The sequence below is a fragment of the Eumetopias jubatus genome, unplaced genomic scaffold (assembly GCF_037043125.1).
Source record: "Eumetopias jubatus isolate StellerSeaLion01/CBP00866 unplaced genomic scaffold, mEumJub1_p1.0 scaffold_13, whole genome shotgun sequence".
Lineage (NCBI taxonomy): Eukaryota > Metazoa > Chordata > Mammalia > Carnivora > Otariidae > Eumetopias > Eumetopias jubatus.
The window spans coordinates 94,265,648-94,280,102 of NW_028274819.1; the positions used below are offsets into that span (position 1 = coordinate 94,265,648).

Here is a 14,455-nt window from a genome sequence, read left to right on the forward strand (position 1 = left end):
CTTTAGTATCTTCTATGCTTTTTTCAAGCCCAGCTAGTATCTTTACAATCGTCATTCTGAACTCTAGTTCCAACATCTTACTAATGTCCATATTGACTAGGTCCCTAGTAGTTGGTGCTGCTTCTTGTTCTTTTTTTTTGAAGTGATTTTTTCCATCTTGTCATTTTGTCCAGAGGACAATAGATGAATGAGAGAACAAAATGCTAACAGGGTAATAATGACCTCAGAAAAATATACACTAAGCAAATTAGAAGAGACGCATAACTGGGGGGGGAAAGAAAGGGAAAGAAAGAAAGAAAGAAAGAAAGAAAGAAAGAAAGAAAGAAAGAAAGAAAGAAAGAAAGAAAGAAAGAAAGAAAGAAAGAAAGGAAGAAAGAAAGAAAGAAAGAAAGAAGGAAAGAAGGAAAGAAGGAAAGAAAGAAAGAAAGAAAGAAAGAAAGAAAGAAAGAAAGAAAGAAAGAAAGAAAGAAAGAAAGGAAGAAAGGAAGGAAGGAAGGAAGGAAGAAAAGAATATGATCAAATATGATCAGGCTAGTGAATAAATCAGTGCCACACACTAGATTTTGGGCGTATTTTGGTCTGTTAGAAGAAACTGCCTCCCAAAATTTTAAAGAAAGAAAAACTTATATATGTACAAAAATAAGGGGAAATATGCTGAAGGGATGGAATATGACTTTCAGAAAGTGGTCGCTTTTCTGTTCAGAGTTGCTGCTATTCTTTTCTTCAATCTCCTGTTGAATTTGTAGGTGTTCAGAATGGTTTGATACCTATCTAGCTGAATTCCTTGGACCAGACAAAATTTAGGTCTCCTACTCCTCCGCCATCTTGCTCCTCCTCTGGAATAAAGCTTTGTTATTAGATAGCTAGCTACTTAATCCCAGGATTTATTCCTTATTGACATAACCAGAACTTAGCCTGAGTTTCTCTTTCTTTCAACCTTGGAACCAAGATTCTCTGCTTCAGCTAATAATTTTTCTTAAGGCTTCTTCAACAGAATTGAGAAAATACTTGTGTTCCTCATCTCTAATGCTGGAAGTCTGGAATAATAGATGATGCTGGATTAAACTTTGCCAAAGTTCTGAACACTTCATTCCTCATCAATTAAATAAAGTAACTTGATGGTAACTTGCATTTTTTCTGTCTTAGAATGTATTTTCAGGCAATGAAATTGACAGGCAAGATCTATGAAACTCTGAGTATTTGGTGCTGGATGTGAGACAAGGATCCTAGAACCAAGATGTCTACTGAACCCCAACCCTTCAAAACTTCTGGGTAAATTTCACAAGATGTCGAAAGTTCCAAGGACAAAATGAACATATCTCCAAATGAAGGCAATAGTTGAAGAAGTGAGCTGATACAGCTTATCTCCTTTGGTAAGGTTCCCTCTCCCTCCCCATCTTATGCCACAAACATGTTGGGAGAGCTGAGGATGAGGGGAAGCTAGTCAATGTTACACCAGGAAGAGGGATTTCCTGTAAACCACAGAAGGAAGTCTTGGTAAAAACAACAACAAAATAACAAAACAAGACTGGGGCTCTGCACAGTTTCATCCCCTGTGACTCTGAGGTTGATTAAGGAAAATAAAATCTCTAAAGATACTGAAAGCCCTGATTTTTATTATTATTTTATGTTAAGCCGGGACACAGAAGGACCACAAAACACTGAGAGTTGTCAGTCATCTTTTCTTTATGTATAGAATTAGGGGGATGCCTGGGTGGCACAGTTGGTTAAGTGTCTGCCTTCAGCTCAGGTTATGATCCCAGGGTCCTGGGATCGAGTTCCGCACTGGGCTCCTTGCTCAGTGGGGAGCCTGCTTCTCCCTCGCCCTCTGCCACTCCCCGTGCTTGTGCTCTCTCTCTCTCTCTCTCATCAAATAAATAAATAAAATCTTAAAAAAAAAAGATGAGAACAGTTATATCTAACTTTAAGAGCCACTGTGAGAGGAGATATTGCATCCAAATTTCCTAATACATAATTAGTGTTCAATATCATCCATGTTATTATTGGTATACAGCTTGCTATCATAATTTGCATCTCTTTCTGTAAGTCACCTATAAGCAGAAAGATTAATATAGTCTCAGAATGTAAGGAAATGCTAGATGCTCATTATTTTATTGATTGATTGTGGCTTTCCTCCCTCCTATCTATTTATTGATGATTTGTGGCTATAGATCCAGTTACAAAGTTCTGTTTCATTTCTCCTCCAGGTCATTGGAGATGAGTCCTGAAAACCGGACTCGGGTGGCAGGGTTTGTCCTTCTGGGTTTCCCCAGAAGCCACATCCTGCAGTCCCTGTTGTTCTTGGGGTTGATGGTGACCTACGTTGTAACAGCCACGGGCAACCTGCTCATTATTGGGCTCAGCTGGACCAACCGAAACTTGCACACACAGATGTACTTCTTCCTGAGGCACCTGTCCTTCCTGGAGATGTTGCTCGTGTCTGTTGTGGTTCCCAAGATGCTCATCATCATTCTCACAGGGGATCACTCCATCTCGTTTGCCAGCTGCATCCTCCAGTCCTACCTCTACTTCCTCCTTGCTGTCATGTCTCTGGATTGTTACCTGGCAATCTGCCGACTGCTCCACTATGAGACTCTGATGAGTGGTCGTGTCTGTTCCCAACTCGTTCTGGCCTCCTGGCTAGCTGGATTCCTCTGGGTCCTTTGCCCCACCATCATCATGGCCAGCCTACCTTTCTGTGGCCCCAATGGTATTGACTTTTTCTGTGACAGCTGGCCTTTGCTGAGGCTCTCTTGTGGAGACACCCACCTCCTAGAGCTGGTGGCTTTTGTGCTCGCCACGTCCGTGTTACTGGGCTCACTGGCACTGACCTCAGTTTCCTATGCCTGCATTCTTGCCACTGTTTCCAGGGCCCCCACAGCTGCTGAACAAAAGAAGACATTCTCCACTTGTGCCTCACATCTTTCTGTGGTCATCATCGTCTACGGCAGATGATGCCGTAGATGATGAGCGGAACTTCCCTTCCATTTTTCTCTACATCCATATGTCAGATGCTCAGTCCACGCTACTCAACAAAGATGCCTCAGTCCTGAGCTGTATCATCACACCCCTCCTGAACCCATTCATCTTCAGTCTCCGCAATGAGAAGGTGAAGCAGGCTCTGAGACATGCCCTGAGGTGGCACAGAACCATGGCTGTGAAAGACTACAAAGGTCACAAGTAAAAGGAAATATTAGATGAGGAGATTAATGTATGCAATTTTTTAAAAATGTATTTGAAGTTTAAATCACTCAAGCAACACCCTACACTTTTCTCAGACAATTAAAACATAGTCTCCATATGGGACACCTCAGTGGCTCAGTTAGTTACACATCTGACTCTTGGTTTCGGCTCAGGTCGTGATCTCCGGGCGGTAGGATCAAGCCCCGAGTCAGGCTCTACACAGAGTCCACTTAGGATTCTCTCTCCCTCCTCCGTCCCTCCTGCACATGTGCACACACTCTCTCTCTCTCTAAAATAAATAAAATCTTAAAAAACAAAAAGTCTCCATAAATATACAATATAAAATAGGGAGTAAGCCTTCATCTTCCTCCCTCCTATCTTCCTGATGCCTTCCCCCAGAGAAGGCTGATCCAATTGGCCAAGTTTCAGAATCCTGGTTAGGACACATTTCCTCTGGGGCAGGTAAGCATGTGGCCCTCATGCAGGGAGACCGCTCCTCTTCTTCCTTACGTGTGTGTTCAAGCACACTTATTCCTGCTTCAGGATCCTGTATGATGAAGCCAATCGGGGGATGCTGAAACATGGAGATTCAGATCAGGAGCTTAGAGGGGAGTAAGAGGCCTTCCACCTAGACTGAGTATTACAAACAAGATTAAACAGAACCTGTATACAGAAAATTACATTTTGGCTATGGTAATAAATGGTTCCTTCACTTGCTATTGCTCTTTATGTGACTAGCAGCTCTTATAGGAATCACGTAAAGGAAGAATGCTGTGACCAACAAAACATTTGGATATCCCAAATTCCCAAGTCTAAATACAAGGACAATCATTCCATTATTCTTTTAAGAAATATTATTAGGGGTGCCTGGGTGGCTCAGTCGTTAAGCGTGTGCCTTTGGCTCAGGTCATGATCCCGGGGTCCTGGGATCGAGCCCTGCATGGGGCTCCCTGCTCAGCGGGGAGTCTGCTTCTCCTTCTCCCCTCATCCCGCTTGTGCTTTCTCTCGCGGGATCTCTCTCTCTCTAATAAATAAATAAAATATTTTTTAAAAAATAAATATTATTAAATACCTAGTATGTGTAAGGCACTGAGCTAGGCCGGGATGAGACTAGGGTGACATATTGGGCCAAGAAAGACGTTTAGGGCACAAATTTTAAAGAGACACATGCCCCAGTGGTCACGCAAGTTCAGGGTCAGGCCATGCACAAACCTGGGAGTGAATGCCCCCTCGATTCTGCACCTGAGGCCGCTCTGTTGCTGCTCTGGAATCTAGGCTTTGGAGCTAGACCTTCAGTATATGGTAGTAAGCAAAGCAGACATAGTTCTCAGTTTTATAGAATTTATAATATAGTGCGACGGCTGGCAAAAAAAAAAAGAAAAGAAAAAAAACAAAACCCAGACAGATAAACAAACAAGAAAACCTAAATACACACCTTAGTATGTAATTGCAATCTGTGATCAATGCTTTTGAAAAAAGAGTTGAGTTTTGTTAAAGGGGCTAATAAGGAAAAATAATTTGGATGAAAGTCCAGGGAACACACCTCTGAGGAGATGAGCTTTAAACTGTGGCCTCAGGCTGAGCCACAGTTATCCAGGCAAACGATAGGGGAGGAGCATTCCAGAGAAAGTGAGTAGTGTTTGCCAGGACCCAGAGAAAGACAAGAGGGACGAAGAGAAACAAATGTAAAGAGGACTAGAAGTGGAGAGGTGGGCAGAGGTCAGTTAAGACAGGACTCTATCTATGAGGTTTATGTGGATCTTTCTGCCTTTGTAAAGGCAATGTAAAGCCTTTGAAGGGTTTTAAGCGAGGAAGCGATCAAATCGTATTTTTGAAAAAAATCAGCGGTTGTGGGGACAACTGGTTAGAGGGAGACAAGTGGGTTTTAGAGGATCAAATATGAAGCCACAGCGTGGCCTAGATGGATTAGTAATGACTTTACAATTGGCAGGGGAGGCTGAGAAAAATGGACAAGACGTAGTTTGGAAGCAGACTTGATCCTGCCCCCAGAGATCTCACAGCCTATGAAAGAGCCAAGCTGGCAAAGGGACTAAGTTGGAAAAAGGGGAGAGCAGAATCCGAAGGGAGACTGCGTTATTTTCTGAAAAGAATGACCACCTACTTAAGGGGACTATGTGCATTTTTATGCATAGAAGTAAGTGTACTAGACCTGCCTAAATTTTAGCTCTTTTCCCCTACAATCCAGCAAGATGATGCTTATGAGGAAAATCATTTTGGTTATTGAAAAATAAAGAAGCTGCATTTTATTTGCACCTATATGTCCTCTTCAGTGTATTTGTGCATATGACTTGTATAAATCAAGATTTGACCCTGCTATAGGTCCAAAGTATAGTGGCAGGAGAATTAAACTCTTGCTACTAAACCAAACTGCATAGAAAGAGAACTCTGACCTGAGCTTTTCCAATTCCAAAATTATCTTTCCACTAAAAGATACTCTTTTTAAATAGCCTATGTGTTTGCTCTATGCTGTCCTATCTCCTCTTCCAACCTTCCACCTCCCTTTTCCCTAGACCTATGCCATTCCTCTTTCAAGTTTGACCCATGCTCTAGGCCCTGTGTACTAAACATTCACTCTCAGCTGCCTATCATTGTGGAAAGGAACTACGCTTATACTAATTTACTTACTAAGATATAACTGATGGGTGATGATTTAATGCTAAGTTTGCAAAGACCTTTGTTAAATATCATCCTATTCCCATCCCACATCCAGGGTAGGTATCACCAGTTGATTAAATAACATTTAGCATATACAAACAAAACACTGCTTTATTTTAAAATTGATTCTCAGGTATGGGAGTGAAGATAAAAAGGTGCAGGTCCCATGATAAAGGTAAGAAGCCAAATGGTTAACTTGGTGGTAGGAGATGCAGGAATATGGATCAGGGAGTTAAGATGTGAGGGGAGAATAGAGAGACAATGTAAGAAAAGACCATGACTGTTTCTCCATTCCCTCTTAAATTGCAGTAGAGCTTCTAGGGGTACTTATGGTATTATCTTATACCACTCCTTATTTAGGGACTGGAGGATAATCTACCCTTCCACCTTGTAACCCAATTCTGCATTTTTCACTGGGTTCAGTTGTCAACAAATGATCTCTTACTCCATGTCCCCGCATTCCAAAATCCAGTCTCTTTCACTCTCCCAACTACAATAGACCAAGACCAAGTTAGAATAGATTCTCTCTCCCCATGATGCCAATTTAACTGGCACAAACTCACTAAGACATAGTGACCCTTAGTAGCTACAAAGAGTTTTAGATATTATCCAGAACTTGGGTTCCAAAGTTAAACAGACCTGGGTTGGATTCCAGAAACAAGCTCTAGAGACATGAATAAATTATTCAGTGTCTCTCAGCTGCCACAGATTCATCTTTAAAATGAAGATGATACTTACCTCCTAAGAATGTTGAAAGAATTAAAATAAATGGTAAATGTAAATCACTTGATACAATGCCTGTCAAATAGTAAGCTCTTAACAAATATTATTTAGATCATGATGATGGTGAATACCTTAAGAAACTACTAGCAGGAAGTAATTTTCCCAAGACAATTCCCTTTCTCTTCATTGACATTAAATTCAATCAGCCTTCCGAAATCAGAACTCAGTATCCCACATTTATGTTAACCTCCAGATCCTGCCTATCTCTAGGAAGTTTATAATTGTTTTGAGTTCCTCTGATATATTTTGTGTCCAAGAAGAAATATCAGAAAAGAAACACCAGATGTACCACCTCCATGCAGTTGGAACTTTCTCAGCAGGGCCAACATCGTCATATGAGCAAGTGCCATCAGAGCCAAACACCATTTCTGCGTGGCACCTGAGACTCTTTCTCTAGGAGGCACTTGGGAGAAGTTCTAGGATACTCATTCCATTTCCTAACTCTGTTAAAAGTTCAGGTCCCCAGAACTTGACTGAGGTTGAGAATAATAGAGAAGCAAGTAGTTTTAGCTACTTTGTAGGTCTTCTCGGGCAGCTCTCAGATTCTCAGGCTCTGCCTCTGCTAATCGGGGGGTCAGTGCTCCAGGGGACCCAGAAGGTCCTTTTGCCTCCTCCACAGCTTTTTCATGGCCATGATCACTTCCTTGTTTCTCAGGGTATAGATGGCAGGATTCAGCATGGGAGTGACCATTGTGTACAGCACAGAGACTACCTTGTCCATAGGGAGTGTCCGAAATGGCCTTGCATAGATGTAGACACAAGGCACAAAGATTAAGGTCACTACAGCAATATGGGATGCACAGGTCGATAGGGCTTTGCTGCGGCCTTCCCGTGAGTGGCCTCGGAGCATGAATAACAGTGCCATGTAGGATCCCAGGAGCACCAGAAAACACATCAAAGTCACCAGGCCATTATTAGACACCATCAGAAGCTCTAAGACAAAGGTATCTGTGCAGGCCAATTTGATCAGCTGAGGCACATCACAGTAAAAGTTGTCCAGCTTGTCAGGCCCACAGAATGGCAGCTGGATAGTCAGTCCAACCTGTACAATGGAGTGGATGAAGCCCCCCATCCAGGAGGCTACCATGAGGAGCCCACAGACGGTCCTGTTCATAATAAACGTGTAACGCAAGGGCTGGGAGATGGCAACATAGCGGTCACATGCCATCACAGTCAGCAGGAAGATCTTGATGCCTCCAATGAAGTGGAAGAAGAAGAGTTGAGTCAGGCAGCTGCCAAAGGAAATGATGGGGTTGCCTGAGAGCAAGTCAACCAGCATCCTAGGTGCCGTGATGGTAGAGTAGCAAAAGTCTAGGAAAGAAAGATTGCCTAAGAGAAAGTACATGGTTGTGTGGAGGCGAGGGTCAGAGGTCACTATGGCCACAATAAGGAGATTTCCCATTACAGTCAAAAGATACACAACAGAGAAGACAATGAAGAAGAGGAACCGGAGCTCCCATACCTGAGAGAGCCCCAGAAGGACAAAGCCTGTCACCTGGGAGTGATTTGCTGGATTCATCTGCTTGGTATGACCTAGTAAGTGAACCTGGGAGGAAAATGGACACATTCATCATGGGATCCACAAGCTTCTCTGCAATAATTTCCTCGGTCCTCTCTGGGGAATTCTCCCCTGTCTCATTTACTATCAGATGAATGTTGTAAGCAGTTCTATAGGAAACCAAGCATTTGAACATCATATACTGGTGTAATCAAACTCCAGGAGCCTAAAACTCGGGGTAACACTGATACTATTTGTAGTTCATGAAAATGAAGAATAATCAGCCCTCAAAACTTGAGAAGTGATACGCAGAGAAAAAACTGCTACCCTGGGAGTGAATCTCACTTCTGCTAGTAGCCAGCTGTATAAACAGGACCAATCTTCCGAAATTCTCTACGTCTCACTTCCCTCCTCCATGAGGCACCCTAGCCAAAATGACTGCAAGCTCTCCCGTAGTCTAATATTTTATAGCTATAGGTGGCCTTTATTTAGAAAACCCAAAGAATTCCCACCAGCCAAATATTTAGATATATAAGGGTCATGAACCCGTGTTTTTCTAAAGTTAGATAGGAAAACATGCAGAAGAAGGAGCTTCCTATCCAGTGGCTCTGGGAAACCCAGAGAAACTAGAGTCCCTGGGGGAAATATTGGGAGGGGCAACTAGAATGTTGAACCACCTCTGAGAAGTTTTCATGTCACTGTTAATTTGGGGGATATCATCCAAAGAATAATTTCTTATTTGTATAAGCAGCAGCAAGAGAAGGCCATAAATATTAACTGAAGGTTAAAAAAAAAAAATCACTATCTAAATGCAAAGCTGCCTCAACATCTGAAAACCTTAAAATAAAAAGGGCGTTTTTATATATTTAAGTATTTTTAAAAGATACTGAGAAAGCTAGCTATTTGTAAGAATTCTAGAATGAATCTCTTCATACTCTTTAAGAGAAATGTGAAGTATCATTCCACACTTAATTTTTAGTATGACTTTTCAACTATATTTTCCTTCCTTTGTTCTTTCTTCATTCAATATGCATTTATTAAGCATCTTTTATTTACTAAGCACTACATTAAACACTAAGGATTTTAAAAAATACGACACAAGTGATCTAACATCTCACACTCTGCATAGGACCTTCACCTTCTGACACCTGTCCACCCCTCCAGTTTCGTCATTTTATACATAGCCCCCTCACACATACACTATGATTTAGCATACCGAGCTACTGGAAGTTCCTTGAATTTGCCGTGCTCACCCCATGCTTCCCTGGTTTTCTTTATTAATCTCTACATACTTATTTTATCTTAATTTTAATGAAATGTTTCAAATACACAAAGTTGGGATTTCTAGTTTCAGCTTAAACATGTGAAGAACTTGGAAATCAAAACTCTTATCCTTGAAGCAAGAAGAAGCTAAATAAAATGAAAGGCAATGACTTTTCTTGGAGCCATCAGGGAACGGAGGTCACAGAGCAAAACACTCCCTCAAAACTTGAAGAGACAAGGGAAGCAACACAGAATCATAGCAGAGATCTGCTTACCTGGTGCAGAGCCAACTGAAGGCAAACACTGGTAGGAGCACTTCAATAGCAATTTTGACAAATTGCTGGAGACTGAATGTGGACTAGTATGATAGTGGGAAACTCCTGGGAGCTACAGTCTTAGGGAAACCCTACACTTTCATGGGCTCCATCTCCATAGTGAAGAGTGAAGAAAGATACTCTCCCGGCACCATTAGTCATGAGACCCTTCAAGTGTATGGTGGGTCATATGCTTGGGGGCGATTGGCAACATGTATCTTGGGAGGATTAGAGATAAAGGAAGTTTCCAAAAGAATTTTTATATGTTAAGGTGGACTTACAGGATCCTGGGGGTCAGGCTAAGATTGCCTTTTGCCCTTGGCAAAGTATTAACATTGAGGCAGCTGAGTCCCTAGAGGAATGTCACTTTGCCGGTTTCAAGGACTTGTCAGTGGGCTATAGATAGTAAGGAAATTTAATAATTTCTCTTCTGCCTTTGTTTCCCACATCAGGCATATCATAGTCAACAACAGAAAACCAAGTTAAGGAGAAAAATCTTGATAGAAGTCAGAGGGAAAAATTTCTCAACAAAAGAGGAACAAAAATGAGAATTAGAGGGCAAGGCTTGTCAGAAACCAAGAAAGCAGGAAATAAGTGGACCGATTGATACATTTAAACAAGTGTTGAAAGAGAGAAAAAGAGCAGCAGCCTAGAATTCTAAATCCAGCAAAACTGTCCTTTAAGCATTACAGAGAAATAAAGACTTTCTCAGGCAAATACCAGCTGAAAGAATTCATCACTAGCAAACCCACCCGGCCAGAAATATTAAAAAGAAGTTCTTTAGGGAAGAAGAAAATGATGTCGATCAGAAACTTGCATAGACATAAAAAAAAAAAGGATGAGGGTTGGAGAAAGAATAAATGAAGATAAAATAACTTAAAATTTTTCTTATTCTTAAAAGAAAAATAGCAATGTATCGGGGTATGGATAAGTAGACAAAGTTATGAGTAAGTAAATGGAATGACAGCAATGTCATAAGGGATGGGAGTATATTCATTTGCCAAGGCTGTGAAACAAAGCACCCCAAATTAAGTGGCCTAAACAGAAAAAATGTATTGTCTCAGTTCTGGATGGTAAAGGCTCAAGATCAAGGTGTTGTTAGGACTGGTTCATTCTGAGAACCGTGAGGCTGTTTCTTGCTTCTCACCTCACTTCCAGTGGTTTGCTGGCAACCTTTGGCATTCCTTAGCTTCCAGAAGCATCCCCCACATCACTGCCTTCATCTTCACACTCCATTCTCTACATGTGTGTGCTTCAGATTTTCCCTAAGGACACCAGTCCTTTTGCAATAGAGCCAATCCAGTGACCTCATTTTAGCTTGATTACCTCTGTAAAGGAGCTGTCTTAAAATACCCTCACATCCTGCGACACTAGGGGTTAGAACTTTAACGTATGAATTTGGGAGGAGGTGGGGGGGTACAAAATCCAATCCTTACAGGCAGGGAGGAATTGGGAATACTCTTGATGAGGAGCACAAAGGCAAAAGAAATGTAGATAAAATTAAATTTCCTTACAACTTGCAACCCTTTGATAAATTCCAGAGACAGGCAGAGTGTGACAATCCCCAAGGAACTCAGGGCTATCTTAATGTTAATGCCTTGCCAGAGGCAAAAACAACCTTAGCTTGACAATAGCCAGAACTCCGGGATCCTGTAAGTCTTCTTTAACATATGAAAATCTTTAGAGACTTCCTTTATCTCTACCCGCCTCCCAACTTAAAAGTATATAATCAATCATTCCTCACAATCACAGGGCAGCTTTTTCTGCCCACTGGTCCTGTCCATGTGCTTTAATAAAAACACCTTTTGGCACTGCAAATGTCTCAGGACTTGACCTTTTGCTCGGTGGTCCCACAGCATTCTGACCTATAGATACAATACAATCTCAACCAACATCCCAGCAAGCTATTTTGTAGATATTTACAAGCTGATTCTAAAATGTATATGAAAAGCAAAAAGCCTAGAACAGCCAACACAATATTGAAGAAAAACAATGTTGGGTGACTCACACTAACTGATCTCAATACTTACTGGGATGTCAAAAGTTACCATAATCAAGGCAGCATGATAAGAGAAGAATAGAAACATAGTCCAGGAAAAGATAAAAAACATACAGACAACTGATATTTGACAAAGAAGCAAAGCAAATTCAATGGGGAAAAGATTTTCTTTGCAACAAATGGTGCTGGAACAATTAATTGGACATCCATATGCAAAAAGAAATTGTATGCAGATCTTATATGTTTCATGAAAATTAACTCAAAATGAAACATAGCCCTAAATGTAAAATTCAAGCTATAATATTTCTACAAAAAAATAAAAGAAGGAAATTTACATAAATTTGGGGTTTGGTGATCTGTTTTTACATGCAACAGCAAAAGCATAATCCATAACAGAAAAAAATGATAAATTGGACTTTTTTTAAATTAAAGATTCCTGCTCTGCAAAAGACACCGTGAAGAAAATCAAAAGACAAGTTGCAACTCGGATAAAATATTTGCAAAACATATATCTGGTAAAAGATCCAAACCCGAAATATACAAAGAACTCTTATAACTCAACAATAGGAAAGCAAGCAGTCCAATGAAATGGGCAAAAGAGCTGAACAGATATCTCACCAAAGAAGATAAAAGATGCTAAACATCATTTGTCATTAGGAAATTACAAATAGAGTAGTTTTCCATGGAGTTATAGGACAACAATTCTGGTAGCACTATACATGTATATAGGACTAAACAATTCAGTAAGTGGATGGCAATGTAAGAGCCAGGTTTCTCACTGTTAGAGTGTAAGCTTACAGATATGCAAGAAAAAAAGGTTAGAATGACCCATGTTGTAATGGACTACAGCTGGAGGCATCAGTATGAACTCATGCTTATCTTAATAAAGATACAGATGGTTACAAATCGAAATACATACATGGGTAAGTAAACACTCATATATTTCCTTGCTCTGTCTGCATAAAATACATGAAAGCAGTGACATACCAGTAGCAAAAGCACACAGAGCACTCAGACCTTGATTTCTAATCCAGTCTCTAATAAACGGAACAAGGACTTGGAGAAATAGCGGATTCTAGGACTGGGGCAGGAATATGCAGGATGAGCCTGGAGCACAAGTAAGACAAAGTATGGAAGCCCTCAAAAAAGTTGATGAGATGTGTCAAAAGGACACAGGAGCCAAATAAACAAGCTCTCAATGGCCAAAGCTGAAACAATTTTGTGCAACAAAATAAAGTAGCATTGGATTATAATCAAAGGCATAAAATAAACATCCATGATATAAATATATGATTGAATAAATAAATGGGGGAGAATAGAAACACCTCCCTGGGAGAAGAATTCCAAATAATTTAGGTAGATACTTTATCCTCAAGGAAGTAAACTCCTTAAGTGTAAATTACACACAGTGAGTCACTACTACTAAGGTATGAAAAGTGAGAAAAAAATAGTTTCAAATGGAGAAAAGCTGAAAACCACTTTTACAGTGACATCAATAGTGATGTTATGTTGATAATATGCATCCTTGATATATGTGACATTAATATCGCATACATAACAGGATATCATGACAAAGTAGGGTTTCTTTTAGAAAAATAAAGATGGGGGTGCCTGGGTGGCTCTGTCTGTTAAGCGTCTGCCTTAAGCTCAGGTCATGGTCCCAGTATCCTTGGAACAAGCCCAGCATGGAGCCCCGCATGGAGCCCCGCATGGGGCTCCCTTCTCAGTGGGGAGCCGCTTCTGCCCCTCCCCCTGGCTCGAGCCCTCTCTCTTTCTCTTTCTCTCACTCTGCACTCTCTCTCAAATAAATAAATAAAATCTTTTTTAAAAAAGTAAGGATGGTTTAACATTTAAAGAGCAGACAATGTGGGGCACCTGGGTGGCTCAGTCGTTAAGCCTCTGCCTTCGGCTCAGGTCATGATCTCAGGGTCCTGGGATCGAGCCCCACATCGGGCTCCCTGCTGAGCAGGGAGCCTGCTTCTCCCTCTCCCACTCCCCCCTGCTTGTGTTCCCTCTCTCGCTATGTCTCTCTCTGTCAAATAAATGGATAAAATCTTTAAAAAAAGTAAAAATAAAAAGCAGACAATGTAAATTATCATATTAATAGAATAAAAGAAAACATTATATGATCATTTCAACTGATATGGAAAAAGCATTTGGCAAAATTTGACATAAATTATTCATAATTTATGTTCATAATTATTAGGAATAGAAAGACATCTTCTCAACCTTATAAAAGATACCCACAATCTATGGTGAAATCTTGACTACTTTCACCTAGGTCAAGGACAAAGAAATGATGGCCCTTCTTATCAGTATCAAAAAAATGAAAGACATAAAAATTGGAAGGAAAGAAATCAAATTGTCCCTGTTCACAAACAACATTAACTGTTCATGGAGAAAATCTTAAAAATATAAAAAATAAATTAAAACCATTATGAGAGAAACGTTTTAAAAATATACTTTAAAAAAACCACTTTGGGATTTATTCACCTAGCAATATAGTTTCCAGAATATATCAGTAAAATGTTATAATTATTATAATTACAGGAAAAAGCAAATGATAAGTCCAGATGTCAGAAACTGCCAAATTATGTAAACAAAAAAATATGTAATGCTATAGAGAATTTGTGGGTTTTTTCCTAAAGATTTTATTTATTTGTTTTGAGAGACAGAGAATGAGAGAGAGAGAGCACACATGCATGAGCAGGGGGAGGGAGAGGGGCAGAGGGAGAGGGA

The 14,455-nt window shown here is 40.5% G+C and overlaps 2 protein-coding genes across 2 annotated transcripts; one reads left to right on the forward strand and one right to left on the reverse strand.

Annotated features, from left to right (window-relative positions):
* The first annotated feature begins 2,217 nt into the window (after positions 1 to 2,217).
* On the forward strand, positions 2,218 to 3,184 carry OR6T1 (olfactory receptor family 6 subfamily T member 1). Its single transcript, XM_028125924.1, has 2 exons — positions 2,218 to 2,951; positions 2,983 to 3,184. Exons 1-2 carry the CDS (start codon positions 2,218 to 2,220, stop codon positions 3,182 to 3,184), a joined length of 936 nt encoding a protein of 311 aa, XP_027981725.1.
* Positions 3,185 to 7,216: 4,032 nt separating this feature from the next.
* OR4D5 (olfactory receptor family 4 subfamily D member 5) lies at positions 7,217 to 8,161 on the reverse strand. The gene has a single exon (XM_028125966.1). The coding sequence runs from the start codon at positions 8,159 to 8,161 to the stop codon at positions 7,217 to 7,219; it is 945 nt and encodes a 314-aa protein (XP_027981767.1).
* Positions 8,162 to 14,455: the final 6,294 nt, after the last annotated feature.